The 26093-nt window shown below is 37.6% G+C and overlaps 1 protein-coding gene across 1 annotated transcript; it reads right to left on the minus strand.

The window, feature by feature from the left end:
• Window positions 1-24313, minus strand: oprd1a (opioid receptor, delta 1a). Its single transcript, XM_053489643.1, has 3 exons — window positions 23889-24313; window positions 1753-2108; window positions 1-1505 (listed from the first exon to the last, which is right to left on the minus strand). The coding sequence occupies exons 1-3, from the start codon at window positions 24125-24127 to the stop codon at window positions 976-978; spliced, it is 1125 nt and encodes a 374-aa protein (XP_053345618.1). The 5' UTR covers window positions 24128-24313; the 3' UTR covers window positions 1-975.
• Between the last annotated feature and the right edge of the window lie 1780 nt (window positions 24314-26093).

Consider the following 26093-nt stretch of genomic DNA (forward strand, 5'->3'; position numbering starts at 1 on the left):
AATGTGAGTTGGGGTCAACTGGAAAAACAGCAAAATCTGCTGGAGCAAAATCCACACTGTTATTTCATGATCATTGACAATTTTTAATGAACAGGGCCACAGAAAACACTCAAGAACAAAAAAAGAGATATTTTAACTACAAATTATTAGTATTATATCATTATTTCTGTAGAAGCAAACAGAGAATTGTATCTACTCCTTGGAGTACCGAAGCACTAAAGCAAATTATCAATGATTTGATTGTTACTCTTTACGCAGCTAAAATATAAGCAGATTTTTTAAATAAATGTAACATATAATATGCTATACACTATATACATGACAAAAGTTCCTTTTAATCCTATTGTACATAAGCACACTGCACTACTTGAATACGCTACTTAAATGAATGTTACTTTATACACTTTTTGGGTGGTTTAAATTTGTTCGACCGAGTAAGGCATTCCTGAATGTTGAAAAACTGATACCAATTCTTTCAAAGGTTAAAAAACAAAAGTTATAACAATTTTCCATTTTGTCAACTGATATTGTAAAATGTCCTCAGTTGACATTGTAGTTGCTTGGAAGTGTTCATTTAGATTAGGCGAGTCCAGTCTTATCGACAGAGGGCTGCTGTGGATGCAGGTTTTCTTTTCAACCATGTGAAGGTGGGTGAAGTCAAAATCGACTGCGGTTTTGTCCAACAACAAAAATCATTAATAGTCTTCAACCGATCAAAGCCTCATATCACCTCATATCTTCTGACATGTGAGGATACACTGGACAGTCTTCTTACTGTAATTCATGCCTCTTGCAATGCTGTACCTAAAAAAGTTAGCTAGGAATTGGTGTTACTCTGGTATACTATTCTTCCTATGTGAATAACTTGGCACTTGGTCAGTTCTAGAATTCAGTGGTGGAAATCTGGGTGACCTCCGACTGCAGATCTTGTTGAACTCGTGACCTGGATCCTGGTGGGATCCGTTCCAGGCCTAGTCATACTGGCGTCCTTCCTGCCTGGGACGGAGCACAAACCGAGGCTGGTTCCCGGTTGGGGTTCCTTGCTCTGGAAATGCTGTTTTGTTCCATCCTGGTGCGGAATGGTAAGCAGAACTCCCTGAAGCACCTCTTGAAATTCTCATCTAGGAAGGCGTAAAGGATGGGGTTGAGACTGCTGTTGGTGTAACCAAGGGCAATGCACAGGTGCCAGCTGGCGATGACGAAGGGATTCCTCTGATCGATCTCCACCAGAGTTTTGATAATGATGAAGATGTGAATGGGCGTCCAGCAGATGATAAAAGCCGCCACCACCACTAGCACCATGCGAGTGATGCGACGCATGTTCCTGTCCTTCTCTTTGGAACCTGAGAGCAGCCGGACACTGCGCAGGCGAAGGATCATCAACCCGTAGCAGATAGTGATCACGAGGACTGGCACCACAAAGGCGAAGATGAAGACACAGATTTTTGTGACTGTGTCCCAGTACCAATCAGGATCAGGAAACTTCAAAGTGCAGACTGTTTTTCCTGTTAGGAAACAGAATGAAAATTCACCTGGGTTAGAACGTTATTGTTTATGCTTAGGTTTTGACAGATGCCAAATCTTCTCCAAAAAAGGTGCCAGTGTGTATGTGTGTACAGGGTTTGATTCCAACCATGTGGCTTGGAATGGAAACCTGCCCACACACATCAGTCTTTTCTAGAGAAAATGTAACACCACTGCTTTAAGCTATATAGCAATTTGTTATAAGTAATTTATTTGAAAGCTGTTCACCTTGGTCCGTCACCTTAGTAACTGCCATGACCATTATGGGTACTCCAATGGCAGATGAGAGAATCCAAACACACACGTTGATCAATTTGGCCTTGGCGGGTGTCCGGAACTCGAGTGCCCTGACCGGGTGGCACACAGCAATGTAACGGTCGACACTCATCATGGTCAGGGTGAAGATGCTAGTAAACATGTTGTAGTAGTCAATGGCTATGACAAGCTTGCACAGGGGCTCTCCAAAAGGCCAGGTGTTCATTAGGTATTTAGCACTCTGGAAGGGAAGTGTACTGGTGGCCAAAGCATCAGCCAGAGCCAGGTTGAAAATGTAGATATTTGTGGCAGTTTTCATCTTGGTATATCTGTGGAAAGAAAAATATATGTGGAGAAGCATATAAGCAGAGTAACTCCATTAGCAATCATAACATTACATTCCAGCAATGTGTCTGGGTTTGTGTAATGGGTTTACCGTGAGAAAAAAAAACATTCTATGGAAAGGTTTGTCAGTACCAGGAATGTAATGCCTTATTTGGATTAAACAAATGTGTTCTTAAAGGGGAACAAATATGGATGTGAATGGGAGGCTCATTGGAAAGTTTCACAGGGCATCTGGTGAAGGCTTAAGTGGGAGATTATTTTTATTTCATGTAGGCATGAATCAGCGTTGATATGAAACTTGTGCTACAGTTAAAGACCTTAGTAACTGCTTGGTTAGGGTCTGAATTTAGCAACTAGAACCAAATTAATTCACGAGCATGGGTTGCTCAGTGGTTAGAGCATTGAACTACTGATTGGAAGGTGCAAGGTGCCAAATCCTGTTCCCACTGTTGGGCCCTTAATCAAGCCCATTAACCCTCAAAACTGGTATCATAGACTGATTTTTAAACAAACAGCAAGAATGTAGCCACAAGCAGCAATCCATAATCTCCAAGCACTCCTTGCTAGTAGCACCCCCCACTTTTGGAAATTAGAAGACCATAGATCAACATACATTTGGGCATTTGGCAGACGCTCTTATCCAGAGTGACTTACATTTTTATCTCATTATACATCTGAGCAGTTGAGGGTTAAGGGCCTTGCTCAAGGGCCCAACAGTGGCAACTTGGTGGTTGTGGGGTTTGAACCTGGGATCTTCCGAACCGTAGTCCAATGCAAAGTCCAAACATACTGTACATCCACAAACATTTAATTTTTTAAACAAAAGTTTAATGCAAACTAATTGGCTATAGGTGGCACCATTTTAAAGTAATCCATTGGTAATTATAAATCCAGCTGTAGACTAGCGAAACAAGGCAGCATACCAAATGGACTTTTGGGTTTTGTGAAACCTTTCTGCAATATTTGACCCCTGCTCTGCTTCTCTAGAATTAGTTGAAGATCTAGTGGCCTTATTGCTTACATACTATACATCTTGTATCATGTAATTTTCCAGGGTTACACTCTCCTGAATAGTTTATGGGCAAACATGTCTAGGACTGGGAATGCTTTGGTCTGCACTGTATTTGGACACTAATAATAACATTTAAAGCTATAAGAGATATATCTTAACTGTATCTGGTTTAGGACACGCCCACTTCTGGTTAAATTTGAATAGATGTGTATATCGTCACTATTTGCTAGGATGATCTTGAAAGGAGGTGAATGTGTAAAGAATTCATTCTCTCTTTGGATTAAAGCAGGAAAAAGAGAGATATCTGTAACCTACAGCCGTGCAAGTGCTTTACATTTACTCTTTCCATTTCAGGACAAAGAAATCCTTCTTTCTGGCATTTCAATCAAACCATCTCTTACAGAAAAACAATATAACTATTTGTCACCAGACTACTTCTTTTTTTTTTTTTTATTAGACTTTCTCCATAGTCTGTTTTATTAGCTGTACTGCAGATAACTCAATGCACTGACTTTATTACGGTCTTGAAAGCTTCCGACAGCCACGAGTGGCCAGAGTTTACATTTATTTGACCACATAAATTAAAAATTCCTTGAAGACATCAGGTTTTTAAGGTAGAGTGTCAGTGCATAAGATTTGTTTTATATATTTTTTTCTGGATTCACTGGTAAAACAAGAATACGCATACAGTATTTCATCATTCGGAAGGAAACAAAACATGAAACATACTGTATATGTAAAGAATAATATTAAAGAAAGCTGACTTACAATTAATTAGAAAAAATATGATTAAACAATGCATTGAGATATTGTGATATATTTTTTAAATAAAATGCATTTATAAATGATAAAATAATCATAAATGCCCTGAATTTAAAATTATTAATATAAAAATATGATTTTTTAAATAAAGTTTCTTTATTATTAATATACTGCTTGATAAATCCTGTGCCTTTTTCTAACATCTAGCAATAGTAATGAACATTGTAAAGGATTTAAATCATGTAAAATAGAGACAATACTAAGTACCCCCATGGTTTAATAGTATGTACAGTAGATCCACCTTTAGCAGCTTTAACTTGAACTAATTGTTTCCTGTATGATTTTATGAGTCTCTCACATCTTTGTAGATAAATTTCATCCAATTCTTTTTCAGTTCCTTGAGGCACCACTCTCTTAAGCATTTAAATTGGGTTGAGGTTTGGACTTTGACTAGATCGTTCCAAAACCTTGATTCTTTTATTCCGCAGGTCATTCTGATAGATTTACTAATGTGCTTTGAATTATTGTCCTCTTTCGTGATCTAATTTTGACCAAGCCTAAGTTGTCAGATGAATGGTCTCACATTTGATTCTAGAGTACTCTGGTATCCCGAGGAGTTCATGGTCGACTATAAGATGCCGAAATTATCTCCCCTCCACCGCCGTGCTTGACAGTTTTTCTACTGAAATTCTGTTTGTTTTTTGCCCAAAAATGTGCTGGACATTAAGGCCAAACATCTCCACTTTGGGCTCATCTGTTCTGTAGGGTCTGACATGTAACTCTTGCGTTGTTTTTTTAGGGTTGCATTTCTTTGAGCATTGCATGATCTGACCATGGGTTGAATGTTCTGGGACATCCACTCCTCGGGAGGCTTTTATATAATAATAAACATAATTATAATAATAATAATAATAAAAGGAGAATTCACTTATTGTAGATCATTAAACTTTTCCAGAAACAATTGTTTCTCTAAGACCATTGCTTACTATAGGCCTTTCCCTCATGGTAATTTGTTAATACACACTTGAAACTGCCAAAATGTCTGCTTTACAGAGGTCTCCACACCTGCTGAGCACCTTGCTTGAACTTACCCTCTGAAATCGTGTGGAAGTAGTAAGGGGACTTAGTCTCGCCCACAGTTTTTTCCTTTTTTAGTGACAGAGAGAAAAAAAATAATATTATAAAAAAATTATATATACAGTGGAACCTCGGATTACGAGTAACACGGTTTACGAGTGTTCCGCAAGACAAGCAACAATTTTTTTATCATTTTTTACTTGAAAACCGAGCATTGTCTTAGTTTACGAGCACCGAGTATCATGTTTCACGCATGCGCTTCTTGTTTTAACACCGGATGTCACGTCATCACAAGTGAGCCAACGGTTTTTCTCTCTCTTGCAGCGGAATTGTAGGTAATCGTCTCTCCTGGTGGGTGAATACACACACGTGCGCGCGGAATACGAGCCCGCTTCCGGAACGAATTAAGCTCGTAATCCGAGGTTCCACTGTATATATGAGGTTGTATTTGCCTTATACTAAGACCTGTTAAAACAATATGATTTTTATTATGTTTTTTCACAAAAGAAAATAAAAAAGGGGGTACTAACTTTTACACATTCACTACACAATGTCTGCATGTTACCATCTAGTTGTCATTCTTGTTTCAACTCTTTCTTTTTCTGCTAAAAAAAAAATTAACCTTAGTGGACTGAAACTAACTGCTGCATGTGCAAGGTTTATATGTGTGCAACTGTTAGATGGTAAAATATGAACCCTGTGAACTCTATGTGCATTTTATAAAATCATTTTGCCCATTATGTTGAAAGCTGCCAATACATGTCATTTCCAGGAAGCTTTTTTTCTATATATGTGAACCGACGTGAACCATAGCAACTCGATTTGAAATGCCTTTCCAAGGCTTCTGTCATGCTATGCTTGTAGGATTTGTAGATTTAAGGACAACTTAAATGGAAGCACGTTAGAATATCCACCACTTAAAGATGATCACATGCATTCACTTTTATGTCTGCAATGTTCGATGGATCAGTAGTGTCTCAAAACATGAAACACATAGCATCTTGATTGTAACTGTATGGAAAAAAAGAGTCTTGGACTTAATAGATTTTAATTAATGCATTGTACACAAAGCCATTACTGCACACACTGCATGCGGGAGACGGCCATTTTCCGGAGGTCCATGTTTTTATCCTGACACTTCTGGTTGAAACCAGATTTGCTCTTTATGCTGCCCTTTCTTTCTTTTGCTGGTGAAAGGGCCGTACTTGGGTGAAGTGGGGCTTGTGTCTTGGACAGAGAATAATTAAATGTCAAACTTAAACAGGTTTTATTCTGAACAAAACCCAGGGTAATTATGGAGAAACTGCGACCGGACGTCATTGGATTAAGTGACATCATATTGGTTAGATTTTAGCCTACTATAAAAATTTTAACTTATTAAACGTAGATTATTACTTTAATACATTTCATACTAATATCTGCCTTAGATCTCCTTCTTCTTCTTATTATTATTTATAAGATAAAATATAACACTATGACTTTGTTTGCCTCTTTTTTGTTCAATTGGTTCATAATATATTGTTGATTGATATAAAGTGAAGCCACAGTCATGCTTCATGCTTATGATTTACTCCTAATATTAATCCTACTCCTCACATACAGTAGATCTCCTCTGACAACAAATTTTACCCACAATTTTTACCTTTTTTAATTTTTTAAAGTAGACTAAAAAACCATAAAACCCATCAAGATCCACCCATCTTGAACCATTAAGGCACCCTGGCCTGCACTAGACCTCTGAAGGTGGGCTCTGGTATCTGGTACCAAGTTGTTAGCAGCAGATCCTTAAAGTGCTGCAAGATGGTGCACAGACTGCATGGATCATACATGTTAGTCCAGGTCTACACGCTCAATCAGATTGAGATCTGGGGACTTTGGAGGCCAAGTAAACACCTTGAACTCTTTGTCATGTTGATCTAACAATTCCTAAGGGAGCTTTATCAGGCTGAAAAAGTCCTCCGTCATGCTTGGTCTGATTCAATTTTGGTTTGAGTTACTTGTCAAACTAACAACAGCATGAATGCCAGGACCCAAGGTTTTTACCAGAACATTGCCCAGAGCATGACACTGTCCTTTCTGACTTGCCTCCCACCATGCATACTGTATCCTGGAGCCATCTGTTGCCCGGGAAAGTGAGGGACACACGCCCAGCCATCCACATGATGTAAATAAAAACGTCCATCAAACAAAGCCACCTTCATCCATCACTCCATGGTTCGGGTCTGATGCCCATTGTAAAGCTTTCCGGAGTGCACATGGGTCAGCATGGACACTGATTAATATGTGGCTACGCCGGTCTGTACACAGCAAGCTCCAATGCACTGTGGATTCGGACACCTTCCTATTATAGCCAGAAATACTTTCTTTTTTCTTCAGCAAATTATGCCACAGTAGCTCTTTTATGGTTCCTCACATTTTATGATTACTACAGCTTGACAGTATATTTTGGGTTTGATTCAGAACAAACATTTTATGGTTATTATATCACAATAAATAGCTGTGTTACGTTAAAATCTGTGGTTACTATAATTACATTTTGTGCTGGTTTCAAGACAGAAACAATAACATACTGTACATGTGTTTAATAAATCAAATATAATGTTGTAGTTTTTATAATCATATGTTGTGTTTGCTATATCAAAATATGTTTTCGCTTTAAGGCAAACTTTTATGGTTATTATATCAAAATTAAGTTTATGGTTATGCTTATAACATGTATATACAATATAATTGTAAGTTATATATGAAATATATGAAAACCATTATATAACTTAAAATATATGTATTTTTATATATAACATTTTGGTGTGAAAAAAGTGTTTGCCCCCTTACCTATTTCTCTTTTTTTTTGCATGTTTGTCACATTTTTTCTTTTTTTAATTATTATTATTTTTTAGGGATTTTTTTTTCCAATTTTCTCCCCAATCTAGTCGTGTCCAATTCCTCCCCGTCACTAGGCGCCAGCCAACCGCATCTTTTCGATCTGCTCCCTCACTCAGCGCTATCCGCTACTTCCGCGTGCGCGAGCTCACAGACGCCTCTGATTGGCTGTAGAGCCGTGATTAATGTGGGAGCACGAAGTACCTCCCCTCTGAGAGAGCTCGGCCAATCAGCTCTCTCTACCTGTGAGAGGTTACAGCATCACCCGGGAATCGAACCAGCGATCTCCAGATGATAGGACGATAGGACTTCACGAGGATAATAGCACTCCGCCACTCAGAGATGTTTGTCACACTTTAATAAAAAAGGGAAAACTTTCTCACACCACTGTATATAAAAATATACAAAAGTTAATTATGAGCGGGAAATCTGATTGGACGAGGCATTCCATGAGTGGTGATCATAGATAGTAACAGCGCTAGGATATTTAACTATATTATACTTTTAACTAGGACATTTACCTATTATACAATTTGTGTTACAATTTGTCTGTACAGTCCGCAGTAATGAGGAGAGAGCAGCTACCTGCCAAAACCAATATTCAAAACCAGTCGCTTTCAGCAAGAAAACACATCTGATAACGTTACCATTTTAAACAACACATGGTCTGCTTTATAATCTGTTCTAAGTCGTTCTGAACTGACACGGTGTTTTCTTCATACCTAAGGTGAGCTACAAGGCTAAATTTCTGATAGGATGTATTTTTAGACAGTGGTGTGTGTAGAGATTTTTATTTTTAATAATTATCCACTATGCATGCCGATTATAGCAAATGAAGTGAATATATCGCAAGATGTACAGTACATCCACCGATTTAACCTTGAAGATATGTATAAGCTGATCCATTGATCCAGGATTAAACAAACCTATTCTATCATTATTCCTATTGTGTTCTGTTTGTCCAGCCACACATTCGTTTTTTTTTTTCTCCAAAGTATTTATTTTATTTATTTATTTATTTTTATGTGCTGTTCAACCAACATTAGCTCGAATTACCCCGATTATTAGAATTTGCTCCAGATGTTATTCTGTGTAGCAATTTTCCTTTTCACATCTTATTTAAGTGCACAGCAGGAAGCTCCGCGTGATCACTACACTGTCCACAGCTCTCCATTAGTCTTCTCATATACAGATTGTCCTATTGACAAACCCCTCCCCATGTCTAAGCCGGACCTATAGCTCGAACTCATCAATCATCCCCATTCTAACTGATTCTAATAATCCATCCATGAACACACTGGACGTGTGGTTCCAGCAAACAGTAACATATCATTTTTAGGGTCGCACTCTCTTTTTTTTCACAACATGTAAAGTAGACTTGCTGTTCAGTTACTGATAGAGCTCATCCCTGCACTTTTCTTGGGTTTAATATGCTTCACAAACATTTGCCAACTGCTGATGGGATCATTTGCCCTGCAGAACTGCATATTCATGATTATTTCCTTTTTTTAGAGCACGCCATCTCATGGACCTACTGTAGCTCCTCCGTTTTTTTTTATTCATTAACTAATTTATTCAGTGGAACACAAAGCAGAGTACATTTTGTCACAGTGGTGTAAAACATGCAGTTTGATAGTTCTTAATCTGCCATTACTGTGGTAATATTCAAATACAGTAAAATCAATCATATTGTGTTATTTTGTTGTTTTGGTACATTTATCTTTTTTTCCATAAAATACATCAAATAATAATACAGTGGTACATCAGCATACAGTAAGAATTTAATCCAATCCGGAGGTAAGTAACACATTTTCCCATAGAAAATAATGTAAATGCCGATAATCCGTTCCAGACACTTAAAAATATTACCAATATTACCAATTTTACAATACCATAATCATATTTTTGCATATAAAAACATTCAAAACATTTAAAAAGAATGAAGTAAAATATAAAGCAAATAGACATTAAAACTCACTTAACCTTTAAGGAATTTATAATTCCTCTTGGCGCTGGCTGCATTAAAAACAAAACTGAAAGTGGCTCCTTTTTCTTCTTGCTACCGTCCTTGCTAACATTCGTAGGACTCATGGTGCTATGTCTTTACTAAATCTTGCACAAAATGCAAAAATAAGCAAGAAATAAAAACAAGAAAAAGGTTTGGCTTGGTTTATTTGCTTGTATGCCGAAAATGCTTTGTTTGTCGAGGCAAATTCCTTGCAAAATTTTAGTAATTAAGGTGGAAATCATTCTTAAGGCCATCATTCGTAGACCAACATACCACTGTACCAAATATGGCCCATTTTTGACATTTTGGGTCCAAAGCATTTTGGGTCCAAAAAAATATATATACATGTATATACAGTATACAGTATATGTGGTTGCAGGGATCTTTTGGACCCCACAGTATATAAAATTCACCACGAATAGGATCCTTTAAAGGGCAATGTTTTATGCAGAATTCACATTTCTTACTTTCCAGTGTACAATGTACTAACAAATAACCTGGTAAAAAAAAAAAAAAAAAAACCTGTGATACCTGGTCAAGCTTGTTAAAGAAATAGTAGAATAGGGGACCTTTAACAAACTGCCAAACTACACACAGGAAAAAAAAAAAAAACACAACAAAAACAAAGATGGGAGTTTCTGTGGCTGTTGAAACTTAAAACCCAATTTGCCCAAACTGCCCTAATAGCATGAAAACATCTATCCAGCATCGATGCAACAAATTGCCCCTCAAGGATGTCATCAGTTGCTCTTTTGCTAATTGGGAAAGACTTCTGTCTCAACATTAACATTCCAGTACTCTGCAGTCGATTGTGTGTTCCCCACTTAACCAATAGCTCTCACGTTGTATTGGATGGTGGCTAAAAAGAGCACACAATTTAAAAAAGGCACTGTGCCAACATCTTCCTAATTAGCCAACAAGCTGCATGCAACATCGTTAAGAGATCATTTGCCCATGTCAACAGGGAAATGATGCAGATCAGTGTGTTTGCGTTTGCTTCGTCTCTTTGTCAATTCCGTAAACGATTCTGTCTGGAAGTACGGCGCAGCAGGTATCGCTGGCGCTTCGCGTCTGCACGACCCAGGATTCAGATCCAGGCTTTGTTTACTACGCGTGCATATTCAAGTGCAAAAAGTGATACAGGGAAAGATCAACCATAAAAATTTTGTTTTTGACTAGTGAAAAATGTAGGCTAATGCTTTCAAGGATTAAAATAGAAAGAAAATGAGCAAACAAATTAGCACTGGTGCGTCAGAGCAGAGAACAATCTCGAGCTTGCTGCGAGTCACGCTGACAAACCTGTATAAATAAGTTACAGGCAGACAAAACAAATACATCCTGGGTCATCATGTCTGATGTGTGTGTGAGAGAGAAAGAGATGGTAATGCCTCGTAAAAAAAAAAGGTGCTTTCAAGCCTTCTGTCCTTCTCTAATTACAATCTCAACCCCAAAAATGGCTCAGGCCTGTGATTGGATCGTGGCCGCATTTCAGTGTACCACTACCGCACCATCCTTAATGAAGGTGCAATTACTGTACATTGAGTCCACATTTATTATTTGACTGACGTGTCTGTTCGACTTCAGTTAGCCTTGATGCGATGCAGACCAACCGAACAGTTGCATGTACAATTTGATCTCTTGTTACAATGCAAAACATTATGCCCGGGTTGGCAACCTTAGTTTCTTTGCCTGCTGCGGATGTGCATGACTTTTGTGTGATGCACTGGGTGTTCTGGTGCCTTTTTGTCATGGCCAGCATTGGTTTTGTTTTGTGCTGCATTAACTTTTCTGTGGGGACGGGCTGGTTTGGCATTTGGTTCCCATGGGTGAGCTTTGGGTGCACATGATCTAGCCCCAGTTTACTGGTATATTATTTAAAATGAATGTTAATGTGTTAATGTTAAGGCTAAACACGGTATAGTCAGAACCATCTAGATCTATACTGTACAGTATCCGTTTGCATGGAAGGATAATCCAACTGCTGCATGCTTTGTATCCAAAAGAGGTGGATTTGAAATGAGATTGGGGTGAACTGCCTCCGACTCCTACTTGCATTTCAAAATTTCCATAGGAAAGGAATAAATCTGCGCTTTACAGTCTGTACTTTTGCTAACACAGCAGTTAATCCAAAACCAATCAATATTTTTTTACTCGAATGCCGGAGTAGTTCGCCTACACACTTGACACCGAGCAAATAGGTTTGAGGTGTGGAGGGTTTTTTTTTCCTTCCTCTAATCAATCTTGTTCTAGATTAACATAAACTCGATTCAATTACACTAGCTTGCCAGCACTGCTCGGTGCAAATCGTAAAACCCCCGCTGGACTGGACACACTCTTCAGGTCACTTTAGCTTCAAGCTTAAAACGGAACCAATGGTTGATTTAGTCTTTGTTTGATCTTTTGTGTTTTGATCTTTTCGTCCAAACAGCTTCAATCTAACCCAGATTATACATTTATATACATTTTAACTGTTTTAAAGGAATGAACACTGCTCTTCCTAAAGATCGTCCTTCCTTTGGTGTTTTGATGATGTTGATGATGAGTTATGACGGGTTAAGTGCGCTTTAGATTATTTTCCCACTCATTAAACCATTCAGTGGTCTCGAATTCCCGCTGAATTACAGACCACCCTCATCAGGTTAGAAGTCAAAGGAAACTCATCAGTCAGAATAATTTGATTGATTTGCAGTGGCTCGTGGTTTGTATTGATTCGCAGAGACCCGTTCCTATGGGCAGTAATAGACCAAAGCCATACCAGCGTTCCATTAATTTGTCACCCCTCCGAAGCTGTATGAGCTATGACATTATATCCATTGTTATACGTATTCCTTTAAAACAAACGATCAAATAATGGCCTACGCAAACTAATTCGTAGCTTGACAAATAATCCTCTTGGATATGATAATAACCCGCACTTTGACGCAATAGTCAATAAGGAGACGCTTAATTTTCTTAAATTATTCAAGACCACAATCACCTTTTATGTCAACACAATTCTCTTAAGGGAGAGAACGTGCGTATTAATTGGAACGACCTTATGTTGTACGGATACTTAAATGGAACCATGTGTATTTCGCTCAGGCAGATGATTACAGCAAGCTGAAGAGTTATTGTCAACCTTATAATAATATGCTTAATAACAATTATTAAAATAAAAGAAATTTATGTTGGTAATTAGCTTAATTCCTCACTGAATTATAAGAGAAAATGTTACCAAGTGAATGCACTACAAGAACAGAATCCTTATTTTAATTATTGCCACTCTATTTATTCGTTTTTTCCTTATCTCCAACCTACATTTGTTAATGTATCAGCTTCGGGTTTTCTACTATAACGTTTAATGACACACTCAGAGGAAAACTGAGCATGCAATCTGAGACCACTTGTCGATACAGAATCTCCCCAGAGCCTTCAGCTCCTCCTCGTGTTCACTTTCCTCTTCAGGTCAGCCCACAGGGTTTTTAATTCGATTTAAGTCATGCGACCGAGATGACCATGTCAAAACAACATTATGTGGCGTTGAATACTTATAAGGCTCCTATATCCTCTGGGAATAAAAAAGACCCCTCATCATCATCATCATCATCGCCGATCCCTAAGCATGCATTGGAGGAAAAACACTCTTGTGCATTAATCATCCCGGCACATGATAAACAGCCACACCACACATTACATGTCATATCACATGTCCTTAATTATAGTTGACAATGGGGAATACTGTAGGTTTGGTTCGGTATTAAAGTCACATTGATTGTTAAAGGAGGATGTAGCAAACGTCAGCTGCTTAGATTTGTACCTGATGAAAGAGTTTCTTCTGACATGCCTTACCCTTTCTGATAATAATAGAAGGGACAGTACTTGGCAGAAATTTTAGACGTAATTAAATAAGATTATTTTAAATGTACAGTACGGCAGTCAGATCAATTTACTTATGTTCATGCTGTATAAAACTCAATGTAACAATGCCCAATATAATAAAGGCCAAACAAGCAGTCACAATTTCAGAAGGGTCAAATTATTGAATTAAGAAATGCAAACAACTAAGGAGATTATTAATGTGTTTTGATGCATTTTTCTTGCAGTGTAGGGAAATCAATAGTAGAAGTCTGATCTATGTTTATTAAGAGTAATTAAGAGCATTTCCATCACCATACAATGTATATATATATATATATATATATATATATATATATATATATATATATATATATATATATAAAATGGTATAATGCTGTATATATATATATATAAATAATGCACCATGTCTCAAAGAAAAACTGGTCTCAAGCTGCATGACAATGAGTTCAATGTCCCTTCAGTAACTGGATCTGAATCGAATAAAACACCTTTAGGATGTGGTAGACTGGAAGATTTGCAGCATGGAAGTGCGCCTGAAAAATGTGTGATACAGTCACGTCGACATGAACCAGGATCTCGAAACGAACGTTTTCATCGGTTGCATTTGAGGCTTTAAAAAAAAAAAAAAAAAAATACTGAGATTTATTCTGAGATTCCGAAATGAGACATATTTTTTTTTACATTTCTTTTCCCTTCCTTGTCAAGAGTACCAACATTTCTATAGCTGACTGTATTGTACATTTTCATTTAACTTTTTTTTTGTGCTCATACCAACAAGCAGGAACATGTTTTCATTCGGCTCACTCTGACAGATTTTGTTCTCACAAAGCGATAGATATTTATTCTGTCTAATTTTCTGGATGGATATGTGCCAGGGCCAGGGGTAGGGGCATTGGACTACGGTTTAGAAGATCCCAGGTTCAAACCCCACAACCACCAGGTTGCCACTGTTGGGCCCTTAAGCAAGGCCCTTAACCCTCAACTGCTTAGATGTATAATGAGATTAAAATGTAAGTTTCTCTGGATAAGAGCGTCTGCTAAATGTAAATACGTGTTCAGCTTCAGCTCAGTAATTAATCGAAGGGCTCTTAATTTTCAGGAAAATAAATAAATAAATATATAAATAAATGAAATGACAAGTTGATGGAAAATCCTCTCCTGAAAGAGCTCAAACAACTGTGGAGCCTGTAAGATAATCTCTTATCTGTAAAAGCATCTAGTTGGTGAAAAAATAAATAAATAGAGTTAATAATTAATTAGTAAATTTTTTTTTACCAAGTCATCATAAGGAAGAATAATTATTAGGAATATAACATGCAGATTTTAACACAACACCTTTGACACCTTTCTATCCCAACCACCATTAAACGTTTCATCAATTTGATCCAAACTGGCGCTTCTATGAGTTTGGACTACACGGGCCAGTGTTCACTCCCAGCAAGCCTTGGCCACCCATGACCCAGTCGCCAGTTCACCGGTTTTCCTTCCTTAGATAATTTTTCGTGGGTCTGACAGTAGACCATGTTTTAAGTCATTAAATGAAAAATCTTCCCAACTACCACTCTTCACGTGACTCAATCAAACTAACAAAACCCTCTAATGGAATGTACTGTATGCCTATAGCTTCATCACTTCTTCCAAAGTATTTCAATCATTCTTGTAGTTCCTATTACTGAAACAGAGTGCATCTTAAATCTAATCTGTCACTTTGGTATGCGCTGTCTATGTCACATTAAGCCTTATTTATTTAATAACTCTTAGTATAAACACTTTTGTTCATGTCCACAGATAAAATATTAGACAAAAGACCATCTTAAACCCACCTCGCAACAAACCCCCACACGGACTGTCATGTCCAATGAATGTGAACAGCAACAGCTGTGGATTATTTAAAGCTGTAAAACGTTATAGTCCCTAAAAGCATATGACTTTATTGGAAAAGTGAAATTGTTTAAAGTATACAGTATATGTACTGTAGATACATGACATTAAATAATATTGGTTTATTTTTCATAATATACAACAAAATTAAATATGTACATATAGAACAAGCTAACTCAATTGTTGGGGTATTATTGAAGACTCTTGCTTGCCTGAAGTGACTAAATGTACTGTATACATCAAGTAGGTCACCCAGCATTAACCTTTACATTAATTTGAGCTACAGTTGCATCAGACTACCCAGGCCAGCCTTTGCTCATCAAGCGCATCAATGTTCATCCATCACCCTGTCCCCGATTTACGCCGTACTGTATGTCCTGACCACTGCATCCAAATAGACCTGAATCTCTTGATCAGAACCTGCTCTGATCCAGTCGTCTAGCCATCACAAGCGCATTCCCACAGTAGCTATAGTTACACTTTCTTTGGCACTTTGGCACCTGGAAGTGGATGGAGTAGGCAACAGGTGAAGATTTTGTAGTGAACACTTGATGTGTTGGAAGCAGGGAAAAAATGGCGCAAGCGTCAGGATACAGTATGAGTGACTTTAACCAAAGGGCCAAATTGCTACAGTATTTGTTGTTTTGGTAACCTGATTATGACAGAGCTTATAATCGGCCAAATCCAATAAATAATAAACATGTTCACAATGAAGATGCTCTTCAATGGTTATGTTTTTTTTTTTTTTTCAGGGATGTTTTTATATTTACGTATTTACTGTTTAGCCACAGTTTGATCTGCAACGTTTGCCTTAAAAGTCACATTTTACGTTATTTTTTAAAATCAATTTATACTGTACAATTTGTTTTTCCCTTCGAAACAGCTGATCCCCCACAAATGCACAACAGCCACATGTATGGAAGGGTCATGGGTAACATGTGCTTACTCCAACACACATTAGACAAATTTATGTTCTTGACCTGCAGCAGTATTGGACTGTGCCAACAGTCTTGTCAAAGTGGGTTGTTTTATGTGCAAGCAAATTAACTACAACTTACAACCTGAAATAGATTGTTTTCCCACAGTACAGTATAACATCTATCTTGAAATGTTTTATTACCCTGATAGTATAATGTTCTGTCAATGTTTGTGTTTTTAATTTATTAAGGAACACCATCCATCCATCCATCCATCCATCTACAGTAGGATCCTCTGCAATCCAACTAGTCCAATGGTGCATACCATTGTATTTATTCCCATTATCATATATTTCCATACTGTATACCATTGGTAGCTCTGGTCAACATTCACATACACGTTCACACACTACGGGCAATTTGGGGACGCCAGTTAGCCTAATCTGCATGTTTTTGGACTATGGTAGAAAACTGGAGTACCCCATGGAAACCCACCAAGCACTGGGAGAACATACAGTACAAACTCCATGCACACAGACCCCCAAGGTGCTAAACACTACTCCACCGTGATGCCTGCTAACATCCATAGTCATTAAATAAACATCTACTTATATAGTATAAAGATTTTTCTCCATATAAATAATACATTTCTGTTTCTGTTTATTATGAGCATCATCTGCGAGTGCTGTAAGTTCTCTGAATGAGTTATAGAAACAATAACATACTAGAACAAGCACATTCATTTAAGCTGATTATTTGAATTACAGCCAACATTACCGTCAGATGTTAACACCCATGCTGTTGTAAAAATGATTCAGTGCTTTCTGACTAACTGGAATGGCCTGCCCTTATATAAATCGTATTGATATTGATGTATTTGGCTGATCCGAGCTGAGCTGAGCAGTTAAATGTTATGGGCCAGGGTTAAGGCACCAGCAACATAACATAGCTTTGCTGGTGTAGGGTGTGACCTCACAAGCTTATGGTACAGTAAATAGCTGAAAGCCTTTCTTGTCTATTCATTCCATCTGTCCATCTAGGAAGCTCTGTAGTCCAACCAGGGACTGTGGAGCACAACGGTGACCATTGCATTCATTCCCATTTGTACGACCATGGTAGGATCTCCAGTCAACGTTCACACACTACAGCCTAATCTTTGAATGGTGGGAGAACATTGGAGGACACAGGAATTGAACCTGGGACCTGGAAATTAACTGTAGACTTAACTTCGACTTTTTTCCCCCAATACAGCAGTTTAGGGCGAGCCAAATATTATAATATTGTAAACACAAAGATTGAAATATATGTACAGTTTATATTCCCTTTGTATTAAATTATGATGCCCCTGAAAAGGTTCTCTCATCTAGGAGACGTATTGAACAGGACGCTAGTACATGATTGGTGGTTAGTGTCATTCTGCAGAGGATAAGCAGGCGCTCACTGAAGGGTAATGTCATAACAATACGGTGGATGAATGTCCAAACTTAAGTAGAGTCATGTATTCCATTGTGTAATTAAATTAATTCATTTTTCAAGTAAGTAATTCGTCTTAATTAACGGCCCGGTTCTGGTGATTCATCCTTGCCCAAGAACATTGGGTACAAGACTGGAAGAAAACAATCCGTTGCAGGGAAGTAAACACATACACTTCGGAAAACTTGTGGCAATTTAGCACAATCAGTCCAAATACCAGCGGAAACCGGAGACCATAAAGGAACATGGGAAGTTACACTTCATAAAATTACCCATGAGCTGTGAGATGGCAAAGCCGTATGGAACATAATATGACAAATGACAGCTAATTATACACAGGTGACAATAATCAGCAGTAACCATGGGATACTGATGTTGCCGCATGCCGGAGACAGTGACATCTCCTGGTAAATTTGGGCATGCCTGATATTAACGACTGAGTTATTACCATGCTGCACTTCTCGGTTCATTATCAAAGCACGCAGAAGTCAGCAGAGTGAACGGCGTATCCATGACCTTTAAAAGCAGGAGCGCTGCTTAGGCTAAAACAAACAGTGTAAGGAATTAATACCCACTTAGCATGCTAATTAAAGTAAAGAGAAAGAGTGTGTGTATGTGAAGGCACCCCACAAAGAGGAAAGTTCAATCAGTCTGCTGATATATTGCTTAATAAATAGGGCGACGTTGTCCTTTGTGTTAAATGCAAAGAGAGAATATAGATTCGGGTCAGCTAATGAGATCAGTGATTGATTGGAGCCCATTTCTGGTTTGATTGCTCAATTCTCTCGTTTGAACAGACGATAATGATCACATCGCTCTGCTGTTTAAACGTCCAATAAAGGCGAGTTTAGAATGCGTTGTCAGATCATATATTTAAAGCAAACCTAAAAAAACATAGATTTTCAGCTTGCTTTCTGAATTGTATTAATTATTTAGTTAGGTGGCAATGTGGCTTAGTGTTTAGCACTGTTGACTTGTACATCCAGGGTCCGGGTTTGATTCCCATTATGGCGTCTGTGTGCATGGAGGTTGCATGTTCTCCCCGTTCTTGGTGGGTTTCTACTGTGTACTCCGGTTTCCTCCAGCAGTCTAAAAGGCTGATTGGCGTTCCCAAATTGCCCCTAGTATATGGATTTTGTCTGGAGGACCTACCCCGGTTGTAAAATTGTGGTAAATACAATGGTAGCCACAATTGGACTCTACGAGACTCCTGGTTGGATGGATGGATGGATGGATTTATTGATTTATTTATTTAATTTAAAATGAGGGCTGCACCAAAAGTAATGCATAAGTGGGCATAAAGTTTTTATTATAGTAAATGTCCTAGGTCATTCAAATTGCGCCTGTTGGTAGAATAACTCTCAACACTTACCCACCAGTGCATTTATGGGGATGGCCCCTCCCTATCTCAAAGAACTTATTACTTCACATGCATCTACACGCAACCTCCGCTCTGTCTCAATTCATCTTCTTAAACCACAGAAACCAAGATTCATACTATGGGAGACCCGGCTTTTTGCTCAGCAGCACCTAGACTATGAAATGCGCAGCCAGAGTCTCTGAGGATGCCACAGCCTGTTGATGATTGATTTTAAATCTGGTCTTAAAACGTATATTTTCATCAGAGCTTTTGGGTTAAAATAATTTGTAGCACTTTTAGCAGATTTGCTTCAAATATAAAGTGCATTATAAATAAAATGTATTATTATCACTAGTAACTCTTCTTCTGTACAAAGGTACTACTCAGCATTGTCTTCATCACCATCCATGTGTTGGTGCCAACATTGACCACAGCTCTCGAATCCTCTTTGAAAATCCACTTTGTCGCAGTTGATGCTCTCCCACTGTGCTACAGATCGTTTATGGAGATGGCGCCATTGAAAGGAGCGATGTGCACAGATGCATGAAGAGGTCTAAAGATCAGCATTAAAGACAAACCACCAAAAAGCTGAAGACCAAAGGGGATTTTTAAAAGAAGGCGGTGCAAATGGATCGCTCATCATACAGACCATGTTGTGGGTATAGAGAAATTTAATAAGAGAAGTTTTCTATTTATTGTTTCCTAATTGCTCGATCACTCATTTAATTTTATAATTGGGCAAATATTTACTTACGCTTGATTACCTATTATTTTCCACAGTCTATCAATCTTTTTTTTATTAAATTACTGATAATCCTGTTAGTTGTGCAACGTCGATTCTGCACAGCATTTTATCTTATAATCAAGAACCGAAAATAAGAGTAACAAGCTCCTGCCCAGCATGATGTTCCACCGAGGGGTGGCTTCATTTCCACCAACACTCCATTTCTCTCCATTTCTTGCTCAGTAGGGATCTCCTAATTCAAGAGGCTGGTGCTCATTCAACAACACTGAGCCCTGCTGCTGGCCAACTCTGTAACTTGGAAGTCCACTTAACACACAGCAAGAGATGGACTTATGTAATGACCAACAATTTTGGAGTGCAATATAAACAGAGATGAGGCATAAATTAAAATCGGTGATTCATGAGCAACTGGAAGCTCAGCTGACTAAGAAACTAAATGGATTGAATTGTAAATTCCATACCCAGCCAGTGATTTTTAGCGGATGGCTGATTCAAGTCAAGGCTTTGCCATCTTCTTTCAATTTCCCAATAATGGATTTAATGCTGCTCTGAAGGATGATCAAAGAATTTATTTTTTTGTTACAGCCAAGGACTGATTGATTCATTTCCCAAATGTTGTCAAGAACATGTTTTGATTTCATGTGATAGAGGTTCACTGCATTCAATTAATTGTATTTTTTCTTATTATAACAACTAATTGCATCAAAAATACTTTAGATACATATTTCACAACTTCAAAGTGACTAATTATTCAGTAACAATGTTTACATATTTCTATTTGTAAATAACTTCACCACAGCAAGGAGTGTTTAAGTCAAACCAAGAGATGTGGAGAAATCTTTTAGAATGCAGGCATACAGTATGAGTGATTGACAGTGATGAGAATGCTGCAAGCGTTTTTAAAGAAGGCTGTATGTCTGTGAGTGCAGTAGTTCCTATTAATATTTGGAAAGTTCAACGCCTGATCCTTTAAAATCGACGGATAACTCGTCACCAACTTGCAAAAGAGACGCATCTGTCTTTGGGAACTGTACACACTATCATTCCTGACGTCACCCTGAACCATTTCCACATGTTTGGGTCGTTAAAGGAGTTCCTTGGAGGCCAGCGTTTCAAATGGGAAGCAGGTAGTCCAATCATGGTTTCGACATACTGAGAACTTTCTACCTTGATGGTATTTAAGCACTTGTGAAACACTGGGGTAAGCACAGAGGATTATATAGAGAGTTTTTACTCTTAAAACTGTGGTCTGTTATTCTGTACAATCAAAAGTCCTGCTTTGACTTGAAAGCCCATCGTATTGTGATTTGCTCCCCCAGTTTATTATTATTATTATTATGGAATATTTTGTGCAGAGTCATGTTATATAATCCCAATTGAAGTTCAAATGCACTGTTCAATCCTTATGCAATGCACTATTATGCAACGCTCTGCATATTTATATTACTAGTTTTTTATTATTATTATTTTTACTTTGATAACATATTTTCAAAGAAGCATACCTTTTCAATTACATTAGAGTAATGTGACATACTCATGCTTTGGAAATATTCCTTTGGTCCTTACATCAATCATTTTGAATGTGTGCAACACACAAACGACATTTATTAAAGTATCTATTAAAAGGCAAGACAACAAAACCAACAGCACTATTTTCTTAAGTAGTAGTTCTGTGCCAATTCACGATTATTACAGTGTGCTCGTTTATAAGGAATGATAAAACAGTGACCTCATAATTTAATTGGTCAAAACATCTATTTAAATCCATTCTTATCTAAGTTTGTCTGTTATAAAAAAATTTTTGATCAAGTTCCTTATTCCATGGGATCTTATTCATTTTGGGTTTTGTGTCTTATACTACAGTAGAGAAATCTTAGTTTCTCCACACAGTGGATGTTGAGTGCGATAAAAAACCCTTGCTGCAAATCTCCCAATTCTACATAAGAACATAACTATATCAGATGCTACTATATATGGCTAGTTAGCGTTGATAAAACCACTAAATGCCTGTTAGCACACTGTCCATGGCCAGCAGGGTTCCGGCCAAAGATGACAAGGACTACAATTGAAAGTAAATGAAAAATCAATAATGCATCTTTGCTAAGAAGAAAAAAAGCCAGTAATTCATTCATTCATTCAGTAATTTATTTTTTATGTACTGGGCCGCGGGGGGTCTGGAGCCTATCTTAGTATCTTTTGGGCTCGAGGCAGTGTACACCCTGGACAGGGTCCCAATCCATCACACTACAGGCAATTTGGGGACGCTAATTAGCCTAGTCTGCACGTCTCTGGGCTGTGAGAGGGAACCCATCAAGCAAGGGACGAAGATGCAAACTCCTTGCACACGGACACAAGGCAGCAATAAAACACTCGCCCTTGCAGGTCTAAGGCAACAGTGCCAACCACTAATCCATGGTACCACCCTAAGCCAATAGTTTGCATTATAAATAATAAAATCTTAAAAAAAAAAAAAACAATCATCATACAATAGGTCATTTTTAATTATGGGCCAGGGGTAGCTCAGTGATTAAGGCATTGGACTACGGTTCAGAAGATCCCAGGTTCAAACACCACAACCACCAGGTTGCCACTGTTGGGCCCTTGAGCAAGGCCCTTAACCCTCAACTGCTCAAATGTGTAATGACATAAAAATGCAAGTCGCTCTGGATAAAAGCGTCTGCCAAATGCCTAAATGTAATTAACATAGACTAACCAAATAAAAAGGCAAAAATCGACAAACAAAACACAATGAACAAGTCCACATGGGGGACCATAAAAATATGACAATATGGTACTGTAAATAAAATGTATATGCTAATGAGTCTTTCCTTTAATTTGTGTCCTGGTAAATTATATGTCATTGAATGCAATGATTTTTGTAAGGACGTTATTCAATAAAACTTGATTCGCAACAGTGCCACTGTTGTAGAAACACGTTTCACTGGTGCCACTCAGCACGTTCACAACTTTAAAATAAATAAATAATTGTTCAGATAGACCTAAATCCTGTGAATGAAACCTCTTTTCTCTTCTCCCTAAGAAAATCTGACAAAGTAGCACAACGCCATGCTACTTATTTTAATTTTTTTCTGTATTATTGAAATGATTGTTTGATTTTATTACTCCAGACTCTTAATTAGTATAATAATAATAATAAAAAGAAGAAGAAGAAGAAGAAAAAAAAGAATGCAGACTTTAACAATTCCAAAGCCTTTACACAAATTCACCTAATAAATAAATATATAAATAAATAAATAAATAAATAAATAAATATTTATGTACTATAATATATATACACAATAGATTTAAGAATTTAAAAAAGCTACACATCAAACGTTAGGCTACATTCTTCATAAAAAATATGATTTAAGGTACATCATTCTGGTATTATTATTATTATTATAATTATTATTGCATTATTATTAAACAAACAAACAAATAAATAAATAAATAAATAAATACATAAATAAATGAAAACATATAGATTGTCCTTATTTATTTATTTATTTACATTTTTTTTTTTTTTTTTTACATTTATTTAATCCCCAGGTTGTGTGTGTTTAATACCCTGATGGCATGACAGGTCCTATCATCCCAAACCAAACATCACTTGGACTTTAACTGATGGGATCCGTAACATGTTAAAACTTTGATGCGCAGGGTTTTTTTTTATTATTATTATTATTTTTTTTTTTTTCCTTTAATAAGAAAGAGAGCCGAAGTCTAATTTCCCACCGACTCTGACCGCGAGTCTCGTCGCTCTGGTTCGCTCACAGCGCTCGAGCTCTTACCTGACCACCCCGTACATCACCAGGATGTTCCCGAGGAGTCCCACCACGCAGATCACCGAGTAGAGAGCCGTGATGGACACAGCTATCACGATCCCCGCGGTTCCCTTCGAGGGACTGGTCTCAGTCTGGTTTTGTCCGTCCGGGACGAAGGCAGACACATCGTCCGGGAAAGTGACATTGTAGGGGATGACTGAGTAAAGGTCGGGGAATTCAGCTTCAGCAGCAGTGGACAGCTCCATGATGATGATGATGATGATGAAGATGTCTCTGCGGCTGTGTTTAAAAACGCACCGAGTGTCCGTGAAGAGGAAAATTCTTTCTTTTTAACTTCGAGCTTTTATTACGAAATATGAGTAACGACACGCGCGCGCGAAAACCAGACTCAGCAACAAACAGCACCGGGAGGCACGAGACACACTGCTGAGTCTTCTGGTACCCTGAGCAGGTCTGATCCTCCACCTCCTGTCGCTGAGCCTTATATATATACTGTATGAGGGAGAGAGAGAGAGAGAGAGAGAGCATATGGAAACGATGACTGAATATCACACACGTGAGATCAAAGACATTCCATTTTTTTAAACACAGTACTGATGCTGATTTAATTTATTTATCTTTTCTTATGTCATACTTATAATACAAGCTACTTCTAAAGTTTATGCAATATACTGTAGGAATGACCAATCTTGCTTCCCTAAAAATTTCAAGATTGGAGGGAAGTTTTATATGTGCTCTAAAAAAAAATAATAATAATAAATGCAATTTTTTTTTGTGTTATACTGTCTCGCTTCAAACAATAATAGGCTAATTAAAAAAGGAAATTATTCATATTTATTTATGAGTATTGATACTAAAATTTGTCTAAGCCTCTTGAAGCATATGACTGTAAAAAATAAAGTTTAAACTGTTTTTTGGGGGAAAAGCATGAAAAGCAAAAAAAGGTTTATGTCTTTTCATGTGAAGTCTCATCTGGATGACATTTTTTAAAGATCACTGAAAGATTTGAATTTAAAAAGGTTACAGACATTACATAAACAGGCATGAAATTGTATTTAGCCAATGTGTTTCTTCTTATCTGATAAAAATATAAATGTGTATGCCTTTTTGCAAAAGACGAAGCATAGATCACAAGATAAGAAGTATGAAAAATGGTGTTATATGATCTTATCTGAAAATTCACTCTTTCACCCAGGTGACACACTTTTTAGCACCAATACCATGTTGTTGTTGTTGTTGTTGTTGTTGTTTTTTAAACTGCTAGTAGCAAAATAAAGGTAAGATTTCAGAGTTGAAACATTTAGCACCTGAAATAATACACTCACTTAAACATTTATCCCTCTATATCATTCTTTGTATCACTTAGGTAGGGAGGGAGGGGGGGGGGGTGCTGGAGCCTATCCCAGGGGACTTGGGGCATGAGTCGGTGTACACCTTGGAGGGGGTGCCAATCCACAAGCACACACTCACTCACACACTATTTTTTTTTGTTATTGGACATTTTGGAATTGCCAATTGGCCTACCTTCATGTCTTTGGACTGTGGGAAGAAACCGGCATACCTGGTTTACCTATAAACCTCGCTGTTTTTTATATATATAAAAAAGCAGTATGCAGTATGATTTTAACGACTGTACAAACATGACTTAGCAAAAAATGAAAGAAAAAAATGGGTCACATAACCAAAGAAAAAGAACAATGATCACATGTTTTCATGGTTGTTTTTTCGGTTGCTTCTATGACCAAAATAATAATAATAAGAGGAAGAAGATGAAAAAGAAAGAAGAAGAGTATGCTCATTCTACATTTTTGTGACGTCATTTCCATATTCCGTATTGGTAAAATTTACACATTATAAAATAATGATAACTTTCATTCTACCTGACACATCCAAAGAATCCCAAAAATAAGGGTCATTGCTCTATGCTCGCAGTACACTGGCTTAGTGGTTAGCACTGTCGCTGTGCACCACCAGGGTCCGGGTTCGATTCCCATCTTTAAGTGCATGGAGTTTGTTTGTAAGTGTCCTATGCTGTGTTTCCAGGACAGATCTGTGCTGCTTGGGTTTTAAGTTAAGCACAAATTATATAATTTAACCCGTAAGAGACCAGACTCATTTTCCCATTAAGGACATTATGAGGGATATAAACACTGACAAATTCATATTGTCAAATGGAACACATCAAAGACATCACATAGCATTTTCCCTGAC

The sequence above is a fragment of the Clarias gariepinus genome, chromosome 28, assembly GCF_024256425.1.
Source record: "Clarias gariepinus isolate MV-2021 ecotype Netherlands chromosome 28, CGAR_prim_01v2, whole genome shotgun sequence".
In the NCBI taxonomy this organism is placed as follows: Eukaryota; Metazoa; Chordata; class Actinopteri; order Siluriformes; family Clariidae; genus Clarias; species Clarias gariepinus.

Bases quoted from the DNA above. Each gene is read 5' to 3' on its own strand.
- oprd1a (XM_053489643.1), bottom strand. From the start codon at position 24,127: ATGGAGCTGTCCACTGCTGCTGAAGCTGAATTCCCCGACCTTTACTCA. The intron at 2,109-23,888 runs GTAAGAGCTCGA...TTCTTTCCACAG, and splicing joins GTGATGTACGGGGTGGTCAG to ATATACCAAGATGAAAACTG. The intron at 1,506-1,752 runs GTGAACAGCTTT...GTTTCCTAACAG, and splicing joins TACTAAGGTGACGGACCAAG to GAAAAACAGTCTGCACTTTG.